General features: G+C 41.0%; 1 protein-coding gene across 2 annotated transcripts in view; it reads left to right on the top strand.

The window, feature by feature from the left end:
* Window positions 1-18,332, top strand: part of FANCC (FA complementation group C) — a 192,669-nt gene that overhangs the window by 165,344 nt on the left and 8,993 nt on the right. For both annotated transcript variants that reach the window (XM_007539871.3, XM_060200477.1), the window contains exons 11-13: window positions 7,680-7,755; window positions 10,805-10,886; window positions 13,433-13,607. In XM_007539871.3, coding sequence (XP_007539933.1) covers window positions 7,680-7,755; window positions 10,805-10,886; window positions 13,433-13,607 — 333 coding nt within the window. The remainder of the gene's footprint in view (window positions 1-7,679; window positions 7,756-10,804; window positions 10,887-13,432; window positions 13,608-18,332) is intronic.

Below are 18,332 nucleotides of genomic sequence, written 5' to 3'. Positions count from 1 at the left end.
GGAAGGTCCATGTCTAGCCTTGTAAGAGTTCTCCAGACTGCTCTCCACAGAGGCTGGACCAATTTACATTCCCACCAGCAGTGCAAAAGGGTTCCTCTGTCCCCACATCCTCTCCAGTATTTGTTACTGCTGTCCCTTTTTGATATATGCCATTCTTACAGGAGTGAGGTGCTATCTCAATGTTGTCTTTATTTGCATTTCTCTGACAATCAGCGACCTGGAGCAGTTTTTCATATGTTTGTTGGCCTTTTGGATCTCCTCTGGAGTGAATGTTCTGTTCATATCCTCTGCCCATTTTTGGATGGGGTCATTTTTTTGTTGTTATTGCTAAGTTTTCTGAGATCTTTGTATATTTTGGTGATTAGTCTCTTGTCTGATGTATGGCATGTAAAGATCTTCTCCCATTCTGTGAGGGGTCTCTTTGTTTGTATGATAGTTTCTTTGGCTGTGCAGAAGCTTTTCAATTTGATATAGTCCCATTTGTTTGTTTCTGCTTTAGTCTTCCTTGCAGTTGGGTTTTGTTTCATCAAAGATGTCCTTGAGGTTTAGGTGGGAAAGTGTTTTACCAATGTTTTCCTCTAAGTATTTGATTGTTTCTGGTCTAACATCCAGATCTTTAATCCATTTGGAGTTGATTTTTGTTTCTGGTGAGATAAAGTGGTTCAGTTTCATTCTTCTGCATATTTCAACCCAGTTTTCCCAGCATCATTTATTGAAGAGAGCCTCCTTCTTCCATTTAATACTTTGGGCCTCTTTATCAAAGATTAGATGTCCATAGGTGTGGAAGGTTTTTTTTTTTTTTCCCATCACTTTTTTTTTTATTTAATATTTACTTATTCCCTTTTGTTGCCCTTGTTGTTTTTTATTGTTGTAGTTATTATTGTTGTCGTCATTGTTGGATAGGACAGAGAGAAATGGAGAGAGGGGAAGACAGAGAGAGGGAGAGAAAGATAGACACCTACAGACCTGCTTCACCGCCTGTGAAGCGATGCCCCTGTAGGTGGGGAGCCAGGGGCTTGAACCGGGATCCTTAGCTGGTCCTTGCGCTTTGCGCCACGTGCACTTAACCCGCTGCACTACCGCCTGACTCCCTTTTTCCCCATCACTTTATAAACTATGCATCAAACAAGAGTCCCATGCTCTATGCAGTCTTTTAAGCCTTGATTTTCCACTCACTGTGTTCCCAAGGTTATTCCATGTTGGGTGTGACCATGGTTTGGGTACTGGAAAAGTGTACCACAATATTGCCATTTTCCTTTTGTGAATACTTGGCTTGTTTCCAGATTTCTATGTTGGGAACTTTCTGGGATATGTACTTAGGAATGGCAGTGCTGGTTACTAGGTATGCAGAGGTTCAGCTTCTGTGGATATTGCCAAATTGTTGTGACAGGTGGCTGAGTCAATTTACCCTCCTACCAGCAGTTTAGGAGCTGCTGTTAGTCCACATTCTTCTTCATTGTCAGTAGTGTTTATCTTCAGTGTTCCTCCTCTTTTGTCCTTTCTTCTCGCCCATATTTTACTTGGAGTGTGCAGTTAGTTCTAGCTACAGGGCCAGTTGGACTAATGGACAAAAGCATAAGTTGTCATGACAAACCACTTATCTTTAATTTGCACAGTGGTTCCATGTAAACACAGATCAGTTCAGGTTCTTAATCTCATAGTGGCAGGGTTTGATAATGTACTTAATTTCCTGATAGACAAAAAAAATTAATTCTAGACAAGCTATTTTCTTTTTAAATTTTTTTTAATTTTTATTTATTTATTTTGCCTCCAGAGTTATTGCTGAGGCTCAGTGCCTGCACTGCTTCTAGAGGCTATTTTTGTTGCCCTTGTTGTTTATCATTGTTATTATTACTGTTGTTATTGCTGTCATTGTTGGATAGGACAAAGAAATGGAGAGAGGAGGGGAAGACAGAGGGGGAGAGAAAGAGAGATGCCTGCAGACCTGCTTCACTGCTTGTGAGGCGAACCCCCTGTAGGTGAGGAGCTGGCGGTTCGAACCAGGATCCTTGAGGCAGTCCTTGCACTTCACACCATGTGTGCTTAACCCACTGCCTGGTCCCCAATAAGATATTTGCTAAAACTGTTTGAAGATATTAGAGAAATATTGAGTAAACAGGTGGCATGTGGACAGCATTCAGCTCTTTAAATATAATGTAAAAATAGAGGCTGGCAAGATAACTTACCAGGAAAGGCACTTTTTTTGTTATGTTCTTAATTCAAGTTCAAGCCCAGTCCCCCCTGCACTGGAAGAGGCTTCTGTGTTGCGGTGTCTTTCAACATTTAGTACAACATTTAGTAGTTACAATTTTTATTTTTTATTAGTGATTTCATATTGATTTACAAAATCATGAGATAACAGGGCTATCATTCCACACCAGTCTCACCACCGGAGTTCATGTCTCCATTCCCTCCATTGGAAACTGCTGTAGTTCCCTCAAGGTCGTCACAGATATGGGTTAACTATTATTTCTGATTGGGCTTCTGCTTTTTTTTTTTTTTACCAGAACACTGTTCAGCTCTGGCTTATGGTTGTGTGGGGGATTGAACCTGGGACTTGGAGCCTCAGGCATGAGAGTCTGTTTGCATAACTATTATGCTATCTATCCTCTGCCCTGACTATTATTTCTATAACTATCTATATTTATGTATATACTTGCCCACTTTTTCTATAGTCCTGCCTTCTCTTCCTTTCTAAGTCACACCTACACCTGCTACTACTTCCAAATGTCCTTCTGTTCTTTCTCTTCTCTCTTTGGGTCCTGATGGAGTTGGACTTCAGAGCCCTCTGGTCATCTTCCCCTATCATTTCTACCCCACTGGGAATATGAACTAAAGTTCTTTGGGGGTGCCGAAGCTTCTGGCTTCTATAATTGCTTCTTTGCTGAACATGGACATTGACTGGTCAGTTCATACTCCCATCCTGTTTCTATCTTTCCATAGTAGGGTAGGGCTCTGGAGATTTGAGGTCCTGGGTCACATTGGTGAGGTCAGGATGGAATGATAGTAGCATTTGTTATTATCTTTATTTGTTTATTGGCTAGAGACAGCCAGAAATCTACAGCAAGGGAGAGGCAGAGAAAGAGAGACAGAGACCTGCAGCACTGCTTCACCACTTGCAAAGCTTTTCCCCTGAAGGTGAGGACTGGGGGGCCTGAAGCCAAGTCCTGGGTCACTGTACCATGGACATAACCAGGTACGCCACCACCCAGCTCCCATAGTAGCACCTGCAACTTGGTGGTCGAAAGGCAGTAAGATAGAAAGCAGGACAAAATGTTTAATAAACAGGAACCCAAAAGTAGTCATAGAGCTGATGAGATCAGGTATCTCAGGGTGGAGAGAAGCTGAGAAGTCTATTTTTGGAATGCTCCTAGAATGTCCATGGCTTTAGTAATTTTTGCTTGAGCTTGATAGCTAACATGCAGGTGGCCTAAAAATATTGTCTGGGGCCCTACTCCACCAGGGAATGATAGAAACAGGATCGATCGACCTTCTAATGCCCATGTCTAATAGAGAAGCAATTATGGAAATCAGAGAGAGCTTCCACCTTTTGCACCCCAAAAAGCATTTTGCTCCATACTTCCAGAGGAGGAGAAATGATAGGGAAAGATGAGCAGAGTGCTCTAAACTCCAATTTCATCAGGACCCAGAGAGAGAAGAGGAAAAAAGGAAGGACATTTGGAAGTAGTAAGAGGTGTAGACATGCCATTCAAAGGAAGAGAAGGCAGGACCATAGGGAGAAAATGGATATATATATATACAGATAATTATAGAATAATAGTCATCACATAATCTGCATCTTTTTGGGATTCAGAACTCTGGAGGTGGAAATGGTGCAGAATTATACCCTGGTTATCTTCTAATTTTTTAAATTATTATTTATTTATTTGGTAGAGATAGCCAAAAATTGAGAGGAAGGAGGAAATTGGGAGGGAAAGAGACAGAGACACCTGCAGCTCTGCTCTACCATTTATGAAGCTTTCCCCTTGCAGGTGGGGGCCAGGGGCTTGACCCGGGGTTCTCACACATTATAATGTGAGCACTTAACCAGGTGTGCCACCACCTGGCCCCAACTATTATAATTTGTAGATCAATATTAAGTCACTAGTAAAATGTAGAAAGAAAAGGAAAGGAAAAATACTGACTGGGAAGATGTCAGATTTTCTCATCTCTGGATTATAAAGCTGGATTAGAGCAGAGAGTAGCTCCCAAACGTGAAGACAATATATAAATACAATTAACTGTTTACCCCATCCACCTGAGCCAGGGCCCATATATAGTCCTGTTCAGCACAGGAGCCTGTGCTACCTCTGAGTCCCTGTCAGTCTGAGCTTGCAGTTCATGGTCACAACTGGGAACATTCTAGGCTGCACTCATTTCAGGACCAGTCTTCCCTGAGTGGCAGAGTAGGCTGACCCAGCCTCCCGTTGGAGAGTGGGGTGGTTCGTACCACTGCTACTATATAGTGACAGCAAGGTTCTGGAGAAGCCCACAAGAGGACTTATGGTGACATTCCTGATGGAAGTGATCAGTGATGGTGGAGTGAGGGACCTACTAGAGGTCTAAACCCATCATCTGTATGTTGGAATCCAAGAATTTACTGACTAGGGCCCCAGAAGATGGAGTAGACTGGTGCTGACCAAAAAGGCCCTCATTAAGTGAACCAGTCTTTTGCCTTTTTCCAGCTTTTGTAGTCCTTTCTTTATCTGACTAGCTTAGACTTTCTCCCAGTTAAAGCACTGAGTATCACTTACTGTGTCCAATTGGTCGTCCTTTTAATATTTCCCCAATGAATTTTATGTGAGAGATAGAAAGGAAACTTAGTAGAGACAAGGGATATCTAGACTATAGAATGGTCTTCAAGCTGGCCAGTGGCCATCCAGTAGAGCACAGATATTACTAATGCAAGGGCCCAGTGTTAGACCCTGTCCCAACTGGAGGGAGGAAACTTGATGATCATTGATGAGGTACTGCATGCATCTCTTTCTCTTCCTCCGTATCTTTCTCTTTTCCCCTTCTCTGTTTCTCTCTGTCTCTATCACAAGAAGAGCAAAGACAAAAAAATTATATATATATATCATGCAGGCATCATGTTCCAACAATAACTCTTGATGGAAAAAATAAAAGGAGGGGGGAAATCCTTATAAACTTGAGGTATCAAAAAACAGTTGTGAAATGCCAAAGGAATAAAATATAGACATAACAAGAAATAGCTAATATCAGGACCAGAGAAATAGCTTATCTTAGAGACTGCCTGCTTAAGCTGTAGTTAGTGGCAGTGAGGTAAGTAAAAGAATAAACATAGATCTATGGGAGAGAATAGAGCCCAGAAATACTGAGTAGACTTATACATGTGTGGTGAATTGATTTTTGACATACACATGGTCATTCAGTGCTTAAAGGAAGGTTTTAACTAATGATATTGCAGCAACTGGATATTCATATGAGAAAAAAAACTTCTGCCTCACAAAACAACAACAATTTGAAAAGTATTACAGATTTCAGTATAAATGCTAACTCCTAGAAGGAAATATAGGAGAATATATTTTTCCCCATGGGGTAATATAAAATTTCTTGTAAGTAATGCAAAAAATAAAAGTATCTACCATACTGAAAAAGAATTAATTAGATTTAATCAGATATTTTTTGTTAGACATTAAGAAAATTAAAAGACAAACTATCAAACTAGAGAAAGTATTTTGAATACTCATATCTGACAGATTTATGTCTAGAATATAAAAATATCTCTTACAATTCATAAGAAATGATTCAACTTTAAAAGATGGACAAAAGACCAAGTTAACACTTCAAAAATGTGTCAGTAGGCAGTAAACATGAAAATTGTACATTATTCGATATCAGGAAAAATGCATAGTAAATTGTATGGGGTAAGATTTCATCCCCACCCTCTGCCTTGTCCCCAAATAGTTAAACTGAAGAAGATTGACAATGCCAAATGTTTGCAAGTATATGGAACAACTAGACTTCTCATAAATTACTGGTGGGAGTGTGAAGCAGTCAACCAATTTGGAAAGCTACAGGGTGGATTCTTAAAAATAAGCATCTACTCTGTAGTAATTTCATTCCTATGGTATTTATGCTAGAAAAAATGAAAACATATGTCCACAACAAGACTTAAATATGAATGTTAATTACAACTTTATTCATAATAGCCCTGGACTGGAAAAAGTCCAAATACCCATCCATAGGAGAATGAGTAAACATAACTGCGGTATATTCAGAAAATGACTACTTCTAACCAATTAGAAGATGAACTGCTTTGTGCATTAGCATAGATGAGTCTCAAAATATATGTATATTAAGCCAAAGAAATAAGACACAAAAGGATACTCTTATGATCCTAGTTATGTGAAATCAAAGAATAAGCAAAACTAATGTCTACATGATTTCTCTGACCAAAATCAAAACATTGCTTGCCAGTCTTGGGTAGAAGAATGGAAACTAACAGCCGCAAGGGAATTTGGTGGTGGAGGTGGGGGGTGGGGGATTAATAAAAATGTTCTGCCTTGATTGTGGCAGTGGGCACATTGGATTTACACACTTTACCCAAACTTAATCAGATTGTACACTTAAAGCATGTGCACTTAATTCTCTCTAGTTTTTACAAATTTTTGCCAAAATACTTCTTATCTTCTGTGACTTCAGAAGGCACAAATAACTCCATAGTGCTTGATCCTTGTGTCTGACTAACACTGCTATGACATCATGCCCTTTTTTTGTTGTTGTTGTTGTTGTTGTTGTTGTCATTGAAAAGCTGTGTTGGAGTACCTAACATCTCCTAACTGCCTTAGAAACTCACTTAAGGGGGTCGGGCGGTAGCGCAGTGGGTTAAGCACACATGGGGCAAAGTACAAGGACTGGTAAGGATCCCGGTTCAAGCCCCCGGCTCCCCACCTGCAGGGGGGTCGCTTCACAGGTGGTAAAGCAGATCTGCAGGTGTCTGTCTTTCTCTCCCCCTCTCTGTCTTCCCCTCCTCTCTCCATTTCTCTCTGTCCTATCCAACAACAGTAACATCAGTGGCAACAATAACAATAACGGCAACAACCAGGGCAACAAAATGGGAGAAAAATGGCCTCCAAGAGTAGTGGCTTCGCAGTACAGGCACCGAGCCCCAGCAATAACCCTGCAGGCAAAAAAGAAAAAGAAAGAAAAGAAGAAAAAAAGAAAGAAAGAAACTCACTTAAATAGAATACTTAAGTGTGACTGTGTTTATGTGAGGGTTTAAAAACGAAAACAAAAAAAACCTTGCAAAGTCATCATGAACATAATTTTCTTTGCTTCTTTTTGATTTCTATCTTTTTTTTTTTTTAAATAGAGACAGGTAGATAGGCAGAGAGATTAAGACTACAGCACCAAAACTCCCTTCAGTACTGGGCACATGAACCTGTGTGGTGCATATGGTAGAGCCAGCACACTGTCCAAGAGAATAATCTCATTGGCCCAGCCTTATTTTTCTTCAGTACCACAGAGTAACTTCAAGAAGATTTCTTTTTCTGAATCGTTTTTTACAGAGCTATTGAAAGCATTTATTATTTTTTAAATAAATGTTCAAGAAAGCATTCACAGTATGCTAACCTGAGAACATCCATTCTGAACAGTAGATTCAAGACTTTGAATTTTCCTAACACTTCTTCCGATCTATGTTAATTTCACCCTAGCTGAAGTTTGCACTGAGGACCTTCTTTCCTTATGCGTCTCCATCTCTTGTCATGATGCTACTCCAGCACCCGAAAGGTATGTGAAGGGTCATTCTACCCATGTGAAAATTTCTGCAAGAGAACACTGAACCCTTACAGTAATGAGAAAGAATTGGTCATCTCTGCCATTCTTCCAGATCTTAGATTCTTACATTCTATCACTTTTGATATGAAAAGCTGCTTGATTTTTCAGTTGCATTCACTTCCCAACAGAAAGAAAAGAAAAATCCCCCTACTTAGTTTTACTAGTCTGCCTTACACAGCACAAGACCTCTCTCTGCATGTGCCAGCAAGAACCACCTGGACTCCAGAAACATGCTAGGACTTGGCTGAGTTAGAAGGAAACAGTGCACTCATTTGTGTTTCTTTCTTTCAGCTTCATGCCCTTTGTGGCAGAAGAGGAGATTTTAAAATGACGAATGAATTCCAGGATATTTGGGGAGCGTTTCTCCCACTAACCCTAGGGATGATATTCAGAATAATTTGGTTGGGGTATTAGATCACAGCTTTCCGTGGGTTATCTCCAGTGAGTGGGAAAGATAAGTCTGTCCTTAACAGGTGTTCATCCATTAGCATGCCTGAGCACTCATGTTTCAGAAATACGTCAGAAATAAGGCATCTTTTCTCTCTCTCTCTAAAGCTTGAAGCCTGAAGGAAAGGGCACACTGACATAAGTATACCACAAGAGACATTTTGTCTGATCATAGAAGGAAAGGGTTAAGAGGCCAGTAAGTGTGTGTGTGTGTGTGTGTGTGTGTGTGTGTGTGTGTGTGTGTGTGTGTGTACACATACATGTTTGCAGAGCCAGGCTCTAAAATCACTTTTTTCATTCAGATAGAGAAAAACATAGACACCACAGCACCAGCATTTCCCCTGGTACCATAACACTCCCATGTGGTACCAGCATTTGAACCTGGGCTGCACTTATAGCAAGGTATGCACCTTACCCTGTATCTCGCTGGCCTTAACTTTTTTCTTATAGTGATTTCATAGTGATCAATAAGATAGTGGGGTAAGAGGGGTATGATTCCATACAATATTCCCACCACCAGAGTTCCATAGCCCATCCCCTCCATTGGAAGCTTCCCTAATCTTTATCCCTCTGGGAGTAAAGATCTTTATGAGGTGCAGAAGGTGGAAGGTCTGGCTTCTGTATTTGCTTCTCTGCTGGATATTGGCATTGATAGGTCGATCCATACCCCAAGCCTGTTTCTGTCTTTCCTTAGTAGGGTAGGCCTCTAGGGAGGTGGGGTTCCAGGATAGATTGGTGAGATCAAATGCCCAGGGAACTCAGGTTGGCATCATGATATCGTCTGCAACTTTGCTGGCCTTAACTTTTTACTGAATCCCCTTCCCTAAGGCTTGAATAAGGTTTATATTGGGGAAAGTAGACAATTTAAGGCTTCAGAGCATTTCATAAAATCTAAATTCCTCTTTCTTTTCACTGAAAGATGTAGCTTCTCACCTAAAGTGACTGATCTAACAGTGTTCTCAGATTCTATAAGTGGAAGTAATGATGAATTGGTGGGATCTCAGATCAACAGCTTTGCGGAACATAGGCTGTGGAAATAGAGTGAGAAAATGTTAAGAACAAGGCAGAAAAGAAAAAATCCACTTAATATTTTTAGTCAGACCTGCACAGCTTAAGGTTAGCTTCCATGAGAGACCAAGTGAGCAACAAATATGTATTGAAGTTGTAATTTTTTAATTTGGAAATTTACAGAGGCTGTGGTAGCATATGGACATAAACTCGGTCTACTTGCCCTTTGTGTTATTTTGCTAAATTTATGCCCCACAGATAATTCAAACAGCAATACAAAATTTGCTATGCTAGTTCCTAGAGCATTTTGGAAGAAAATGAATGATATATTTACAAACTGAAGTATTTTAATAGTGGAATCTACTACTCATCAGAAATTGATTTCATGCCCACTGTAAAGTCCTGTGGGGCATAAAAATGGGTCACTTATGAGCCCTATTCAGGAGTTACATGCAGAGGATATTTAAAATAAGATATATCTAATCTAAACAATGAATACAAAGGAGAACATTTTAAATGCATCCACAAGACTATATGTCCAAGAGTTCTGGGAATTCAGAGTAGAAAGAGAGATAATACATCATTCTTTAATCTATAACACTTGTGGAGTAGCGGTAGTCACTGTATCATTTGTATTATCTTCGGCGTGGATTTAATTATGGAATCTATCACTACATGAAAATGCAGTAACTTTTTTCAGATGTTGTTTAGAATCACAGATACATACATGCTTAGATGTGTTTAAAACCACAGGATAATTGTGAAACCAAAAAAATTGAACTCAAGAATAGACATTTGTTTGCACCCTAACCCTTCTCTTTTTTTTTCCCTTGTCTTTACTTTACTATAAATAAACCTGTATCCATATTCTGAATTATCAGTGTCATAGAAAAGCAGTTTGGTAGCCTGTTTCTAGCTTCATACAGACTGTTATTGTAGTCTCCACATATTTTTAATCACAAATTCTTTTAATTTTATTCACTTATTTTTTATAAAGACAGAAGTTGAGAGGGAATGGGGAAATAGGGAGGGAGGGAGGAAGGGAGGAGAGAGAGAGAGAGAGAGAGAGAGAGAGAGAGAGAGAGAGACTTGCAGCTCTGCTTCACCACTCGTGAAGCTTCCCCCAGCACGTGGAGACTGAGAACGTGAGCATTGAGCATTGTAATACTTAACTCAGCTGGGTGCACCACCACCTGGTCCCTCACTACAAATTCTAAATGATGGAGGTGGAGATAGTTAGATAGAAAAGAAAAACCTGGGGACATCTGGAGCTGAGTCCTCAAACAGGCTTATATAGTCTTTGTCTCTGTTTTCATGCACTTCAAGTCCAAGAGCCTTGAAGTTTAGCTTTAATAACACTGATTCAGCCTTTCTTCAGGCTGAAAGAGATGGGTATTGATGGAGAACAGTAGAAATAGTGCTACAGATTTTTGGACCAGAACAAAATGGCCTTTCCCCAAACCTCTTCCTGTGTTAGTTACAGGTGATTCCTAATAGGTTTGACTTTGAAGAAGTGTCAGACCTCTGATGACTCTCTCCCTTGCAGATACCCCACAGAGACTTTGGCATCAGTCACTGAAACATATGTCTGAGCTGCTCAGAGAAGTAGTTGAAGGAACAGCTCACAGGTAAGCAAGCCCCGGTGACTTCTCAGTCGGCTTCAACATGTTTACTTGACCTCCACCTCCTCCCCATCTCTCTTTCCTTTATTATTATCTTTATTTATTTCTTGGATAGAGACAGCCTGAAATCAAAAGGGAAGGGAGGGATAGTGAAGAAGAGAGTCCGAGAGACGCCTGCAGCACTGCTTCACCACTCATGAAGCTTTCTCCCTGCAGGTGGGGATCAGGGACTTGAACCTGGGTCCTTGCACATTGTAACATGTGCGTTCAACCAGGTGCGCCACCACCCAGCTGCCCCCCTCTTTAAGTGGGTCTAACAAGGGAAACACAGTGCTAAGAGAGAAGTGGAGGAAGCATGAATTCCTCTGAGCAGCTCAGAATAAATAGGCATATGTGTATAATTCTCTGGCATAGAAACTGTCCTAGAGATAGTCTGGTATTATATTCTGAAATAGAAAAGTGTGAAAATAAGAGAAAGAATGGCCCCGGGGGGAAGGCAGTGTTTATGTGCTAGACCCCCCACCCAAGCCATGCAGACAGGGAAGCTTACCTCCCCAGGTCTTCTCTGCCTCTCCAGGGGAGGAAATTCTAAATTTTGTTTGCACCAGGTGAAGTGGTTTTCTTCTCTCTTTTTTAAGTGCACAGTTATATTCTAAAGTTAGAAAACACTTTCTAACATTCTGATACTATACTATTTCAGATATGTTATGTGCTATTTTGCTAAGAGCATTCACACCCAAGCATTAAGTTCTTTGTAATGTAACACTCTGCTCAGCTTCTTCTTCTAAGGAAACATTGACAAAACCATAGCATAAGAGGGGTACAGCACCACATAGTTCCCACCATCAGAACTCTACATCTCGTCCCCTCCCCTGATAACTTTCTTATTCTTCATCCCTCTGGGAGTATGGACCCAGGGTGGATGCAGAAGGTGGAAGGTCTGGCTTCTGTAATTGCTTCCCCACTGAACATGGGCATTGACAGGTTGATCCATACTCCCAGCCTGTCTCTCTCTTTCCCTAGTGGGGCAGGGCTCTGGGGAAGTGGGGCTCCAGGACACATTGGTGGGGTTATCTCTCCAGGGAAGTCTGTTTGGCATTATGGTAGCATCTGGAACCTGGTGACTGAAAAGAGAGTTAACATATAAAGCCAAACAAGTTGTTGATTAATCATGAGCCTAAGGGCTGGAATCGTGCAGATGAAGAGTTGGGGGGGTCTCTGTTTTGGAGATAGCTAGCAGGCCTGTTTTAGTTCTATTCCAAAGGGCTTATGACTATACTAGTTTTTGTTGCTGTTGTTTGTTTGCTTTTGTTTTTGTTTTCCCCTGAGCCTGAAATCTGATATGCAAGGGAGGCAAGACAGCGCTTACTAAATCATGAGAACTCCATGAACCAGGCAAGGAATTGGGCCCTATATCCAGCAAAGAAGGGATCCAGCACCCTCTCCTGTACCAGAAACAGTACTTCCAGGAACTTCTCCAGTTCAGAGAGAATATTATTACTTAACGTGATCTCATTCCAGCTGTGCTCTTTTTTCTCTCGGGAGATATTAGGCTGCTGAGACTGTCACTGAAGAATTAATGGATTTTTACCTCAAATAGTTTCTAGTCCTTAAACTCCTACTACAGCTCCAAGTTTATAGTGACTAAATGATGGCTTTACAAAATCTGTAACTTTTCAGCATTGATGTATAGAGGTGATATTATGAAGGTGCATATAGCTCATTAAAAAGTCATAATTGCCAGGGACCGGGTGGTGGCACACTCAGTAGGAGCACGCCATGAGAAAGGACCCAGGTTCAAGCCCCTGGTCCCCACCTGCAGGAGAGAAGCTTCATGAGCAGTGAAGTAGTGCTGCAGGCGTCTCTTCTCTGTCCCTCCCTCTTTCCATCTCTGTCTTTATCATCATCTGGCAAAAAAAAAAAAAAAAAGGAGGGTGGGAAATGACCTCTAGGAGCATTGTGGTTGTCATACAGCCACAGAATTCCAGCAAGAATCTTGGCAGGAAAAAAAAGGAAATCCATAATTGCCAATATACCAACTTTGTGTTTTGTCAGAAAGCAAATAGCACGTGTTTCTGCGTGTGTTCCTGTGTCCCTTTTCTAGTTTCCATCTGGACCCCAGGCGGCCCCTCATTTCTTGCTCTGGAGCTGCCTGGGTGGCTTCCTTGTGGCTGGGAGGCCCTACTCTCCACAGCAGCCCAGCTGTGCAGGCCATGCAGAAGGCAGAGCATTGCCTTCATGTCTGTGTCTTGCATCATTCCTGCTGGTCATGGGCCCAAATCTGTCTTTCTCAGAGGGCTGTGTTCTTTGTCCCTGGATACAAAGCTTTAAATGTTTGAAGTCCTCAGGGCACATGGGGTTTTGAGAGGCCTGCCTTTAGAGTGGCAGTGTAAGTTAGTTTTCTAAGTCGAACTTGCTTTCCTTGCAATTCGTACTTCACTGGGTAAGAACAATTCCAGCGAATCGTTCACAAGCATTACAGTTGCTTTAAGGACCAAAAAGAAAAAGAAATCACATTGCCCAGCTGCTCTGTTTTTTTGGTTCTATTCCAGGTCCTATGGAGGTCCCTTTGAGAGCTGGTTTTTGTTTGTTCGCTTTGGAAGATGGTCTGATATGGTGGCTGAGCAGTTGGTGATGTCAGAAACTGAACCCCCTGAGGCCCTTCTGTGGCTCTTGGCATTCAGCTACAGTCCACGTGATGGGAGTCTTCAGAGAGCTCAGACCATGGTGGGTAGTGTTCAGTTCTCTCGAGAGCTTAAATGATCAGGCAGGAGGGATCCATGATGGGGTTGGCTTTCTCTAACCCTTTTCCTCAGCCCTGGACACCTACACATCCAGGCTTCACATCCAGGCTTCACATCCAGGCTTCACATCCAGGCTTCACATCCAGGCTTCAAGTATTTCTTGTTTAGGTGTCAACTGGTGTGAAAAGTGTGTGTGTGTGTGTGTGTGTGTGTGTGTGTGTGTGAAGCTGGTGACGGAAGACATTTTCCTGCCTTCACAGAGTTCATTGAAACCACTGTTACTCTGCTGTCCTGAAAAGCACTGAAGAGAAGGCTCCGCCTTCTGTCGCTCAGGTCGTGTTACCTGTTCTTGCTCAGTTGCCTTGTTTGCCCTCATTGGCAGATACGCCTGGCCTAGGAGCCCTGTTCTGTAGATGTCGCCATGAAGGGTCTGACCAGTCCTATGAGGGCCACTGTCCTTTCTTTGTGATTGCTGGCCTGGCTGACTCTGCTTCCGTCTTGACTTACTGCTTTCTTGGATTAGTCCACAGGTCCTCACATTACCGGCTTTGTATAGAACTCTTGCTAAAGTAATCACATGATATTAACCTCTTAGCTTCTGAAAAAGGACCTGGTCATTTCCTAAATAACAGAGCAGTTAAGTACAGGATGTGATAACTGTGGTAAAGACAGCTGTCATTTTATATGGAATATAATAATTAGAGGAAGCAATGCTTTGATTAAAGGCATTGGCACCTCCCTTACAAACATTTATTTGCTGGTTTTTAAAACTTTAACTGCCAGTGCTTTTTACTAATTTTAATAATTAAAGGGAGTTTTATTTTTTTTATGTGGAGAGGAATGCTCCTATTTGTTTCATGTTTTCTCTTTTGAAAAAAAAAAACCCAGAAACCAGTACAGCTATGTCTCTGTATTTTATTTGTTTAAAGATTGCATGACAAGGGAAGTAAACAGAGTTTGGGGTTCTAAAAAAGTTTAAAGATGATGATGATATATTCTGGATCAAAGTGAGAACATTTTTAGAAAGCACTGTAACCCACATAGGTGTTTGAGTATTTTTTTTAATCTAATATGAAAGAAAACATTTTATTTCTTCCATTTAAAATACATATTAAATAAGGGAAATTCTAAAGCATGCTTTCATAACCTTATTTTAATAGTTAAAATATACAGAATGCTAGGGGCCGGGCGGTGGCGCACCTGGTTGAGAGCACATGTTGCAGTGCACAAGGACCTGGGTTCGAGCCCCCAGTCCCCACCTGCATGGGGAAAGCTTTGCAAGTGGTGAAGCAGGGCTGCAGGTGTCTCTCTGTTTCTCTGTCTCTCACCTTCTCTATCACCCCCTTCCCTCTTCAATTCTGGCTGTCTCTATTCAATAAATAAATAAACATTTAAAAAAATGAGCAACTCTGGCTTATGGTGGTACAGGAGATTGAACCTGGGACTTCAGAGTCTTAGGCATGAGAAACTCTTTGCATAACCATTATGTTATCTATCCCTGCCCATATTCTGTCTCTTGTTGTAGCTATTTCTTTGTTTGTCACCAGGGTTATCATTGGGGCTTAGTGCCTGTACAGCTCCACTGCTCCTGGTGGCCAGTTTTCTTTCTTTTGCTAACGGTAAGAGATAGAGAATAAGAGAGAAAGGGGGGAGATATAAATGGAGGGAGAGACACCTACAGTATTGCTTCAACATTTGTGAAGCTTTTGCCCTACAAGTAGGGACCAAGAGCTTGAACCTCGGTCCTTATGTGTGATAATGCACTCTACAGTGTGAGCCACCACCCAGTCCCCAAAGCACTAATGATTTCTAAAGTTCTTTCATAGATACTTTTATCTTTTTCTTTCATATACTCTTTATATTGATTCTTTATAAGCTATATTGGTTGGTTATGAGCTAAAATCCATGATCAATCATAGAAACTGAATTTGACAGAGATCCACTTTGGATGGATAGAGAAATAAACTGCCCAGTAACATTTAATGTTAAAAAGTTCTGCACTCACACATAGTTCTACTTGTTAGCTTGGTCTTTTTTTATTTCCTTGAACTATGCAGGGCTGGAAAATAGCATTATGGTATAAATAAATAAGTAAATCCGGGACCAGGCTGTGGCACACCTGGTTAAGTGCTCACACTGCAGTGCACAAGGACCTAGGTTCAAGCCCCTGGTCCCCACCTGCAGGGGGAAAGCTCCACAAGTGGTGAAGCAGGGCTATAGGTCTCTCTCTCTGTGTGTATGTGTGTGTGTCTGTCTCTCTCTCCCTATACCCTCTCTCAATTTGTCTGTCTCTATCCAATAATAAATAAAGTAAATATTTAAAAATAAATAAGTAAATCCTATGTTAGTTTTACCCAGTGGATGCTTAGATATCCCAAATGAAAATGAACTAGCCCACTCAGGATTGTCTGAAGCCTTGTCTGTTTACCTGCTGGCTGCCCTGTAAAGGAAACCATCCACCTCAGTACTAAAGCTGTACTTAATATTATGGTTCCCAGAAACTCTTCTTCCATGGTGCCTAGTCGGTGGCATTATTGTCTGTGACGCTGGAAGTGTGAGTGGGATCTAGTTTTTTGTTTTGTTTTTGTTTTCTTTAACTAGTTATACACCCCTCCAACTCCAGATTTTGTGAATCTGATGACCTTTGGGGGTCTGTTAGTTAACTTGAGATGCAAACTGTGAGCAGTTTTTGAAAGCATTACTACTGTGAGACTTGTTGAGGCTGAAAGTGTATATGCCTTTGCCCTGACTGATATGATTAAACCACTGCTCATTGCTTAGCCCAGGCAGTGAGCTGTAGTTTTAATGCTGTCTCTGCTTCCTGTCCCTGAGGTTTGGGACATGGGGGTGGGAGGGATGGAGAGGATGTCACTGCTGGGCACATGCACTTTGATTGTCTCACGGTCAGAACAACAACAACAAAAAGTCTTTGCATGCATTGAAGAATTAGACCAGGGTTTGTAGTCTTGAAATATTTAGTATTTCATGTTAAAATAACAGTATTATACTCATCAAAATAACATCTTTGTGAAAAACAGTGACCTTTTCTCTTTTATTTTATTTATTTTTTGTGTGTTTTATCGCCACCATGGTTATCGCTGGGGCTTGGTTTTGGCACTATGAATCTATCTCTACTAGTGGCCTTTTTTTTTTTCCCTTTTTTTCTTTTTCTTTCTTTTTTTTTTTTAATACTTGATAGAACAGAGAAAAGTTGAGAGAGAAAGAGAGGAAGAGAGAAAGACAGCTTCAGACCTCTTTCGCCCCTTGTGAAGCAACCCTCTTGCAGGTGGGGAGCAGGGCTTGAACCCTGGTCCTTGTGCATGGTACTACGAGTGTTTAACTAGATGCACCAAAGTCCAGCTGCCTGGGGTCTATACTCTTTAAGCTTGTTGTTCCACTTCTAGGAATAACCCTTTGGAAGAAACTAGAGATCCATACAAAGATATATGTTCAAGAATAAAATCACAGAATTGTTTGTAATTGCAAAAACTTGAAAATGGTCTGAACTTACAAGAGTAGGGACACTAGGTAAATGAATTGTGGTATGTTCTGATTATGTAATTTATTCTACCATGGAAATCATCCTTTCAAAGGATATGTGCTATATCTATTTATTGAATTTCTAGGAGTGTGTTGTGAAAAGAAAACTGTGGGAGTCAGGTGGTAGCGCAGCGGGTTAAGCTTATGTGGCACAAAGTACAAGGACCAGCGTAAGGATCCCGGTTTGAGTCCCGGCTCCCCATCTGCAGGGGAGTCGCTTCACAAGCAGTGAAGCTGGTCTGCAGGTGTCTGTCTTTCTCTCCCCCTCTCTGTCTTCCCCTCCTCTCTCCATTTCTCTCTGTCTTATCCAACAACAATGACAACAATAACTACAGCAATAAAACAACAAGGGCAACAAAAGGAAATAAATTAATAAATAAATATTAAGAAAAAAAGAAAACTGTAAGATGCAAAACATCATGGATAGTGAGTACTCTGTTCACGATACATAGGAAAAAGGACAAATTGGTGCAACTTTAACATTTAACAATGAATTTTGGGTGGTAAGTATTATAGGTCATTTAAAATGATTTTCATTTTCAGATGTTCCATAATGGGCATATATACGTTTTCATAATGCAGGACAAAAAGTAATACTTAGAATACCAAGGCAGCTGAGTATCTTCTCAGCATAGAATGCAAGATTTGCAAACTTATGTCCTTATTTTTAGTCCCTACTACTGCACATGCCAGAGTAGAGGGATATGGGGTGTGTGTGTGTGTGTGTGTGTGTGTGTGTGTGTGTGTGTCCTCTAATAAAAAAATATACACATACACACATAAATATATGTGTACGTAGTCATCACTAGGGCTTTAACACTCTAGGCTGTTTATGGTAGAAAAAGAAGGGGCGGGGGGAACCAAAGCTTCTTCAAGTGCAGTGGGGATAGTGCTCAAACCTGCTTGTCCACATGGAAAACCACGTGAGCTATCTTGTTGCCCCCAAAACAATTTTTTCAAGTGAAGCCTAGAAAATAAAGCCTGTTCCTCCAAATAAGTAGAAAACACTTGGACTTCTTGGCCTGTCAGGTCCAAATTTACAAAGCATTTGAAGGGAAGGACAGTTTGGGATGAAATAGAAAGTCCTTAGGGAAAACTGGACAAAGGAGAAAATCAAATACCACTCAAAAAGAAAATGGGTATGCAGGCATCACTTTCTTTACCCTGA

This window comes from Erinaceus europaeus, chromosome 10, assembly GCF_950295315.1.
Source record: "Erinaceus europaeus chromosome 10, mEriEur2.1, whole genome shotgun sequence".
NCBI classification, from domain to species: Eukaryota; Metazoa; Chordata; class Mammalia; order Eulipotyphla; family Erinaceidae; genus Erinaceus; species Erinaceus europaeus.
This window is presented reverse-complemented; position numbering and strand designations above follow the sequence as displayed.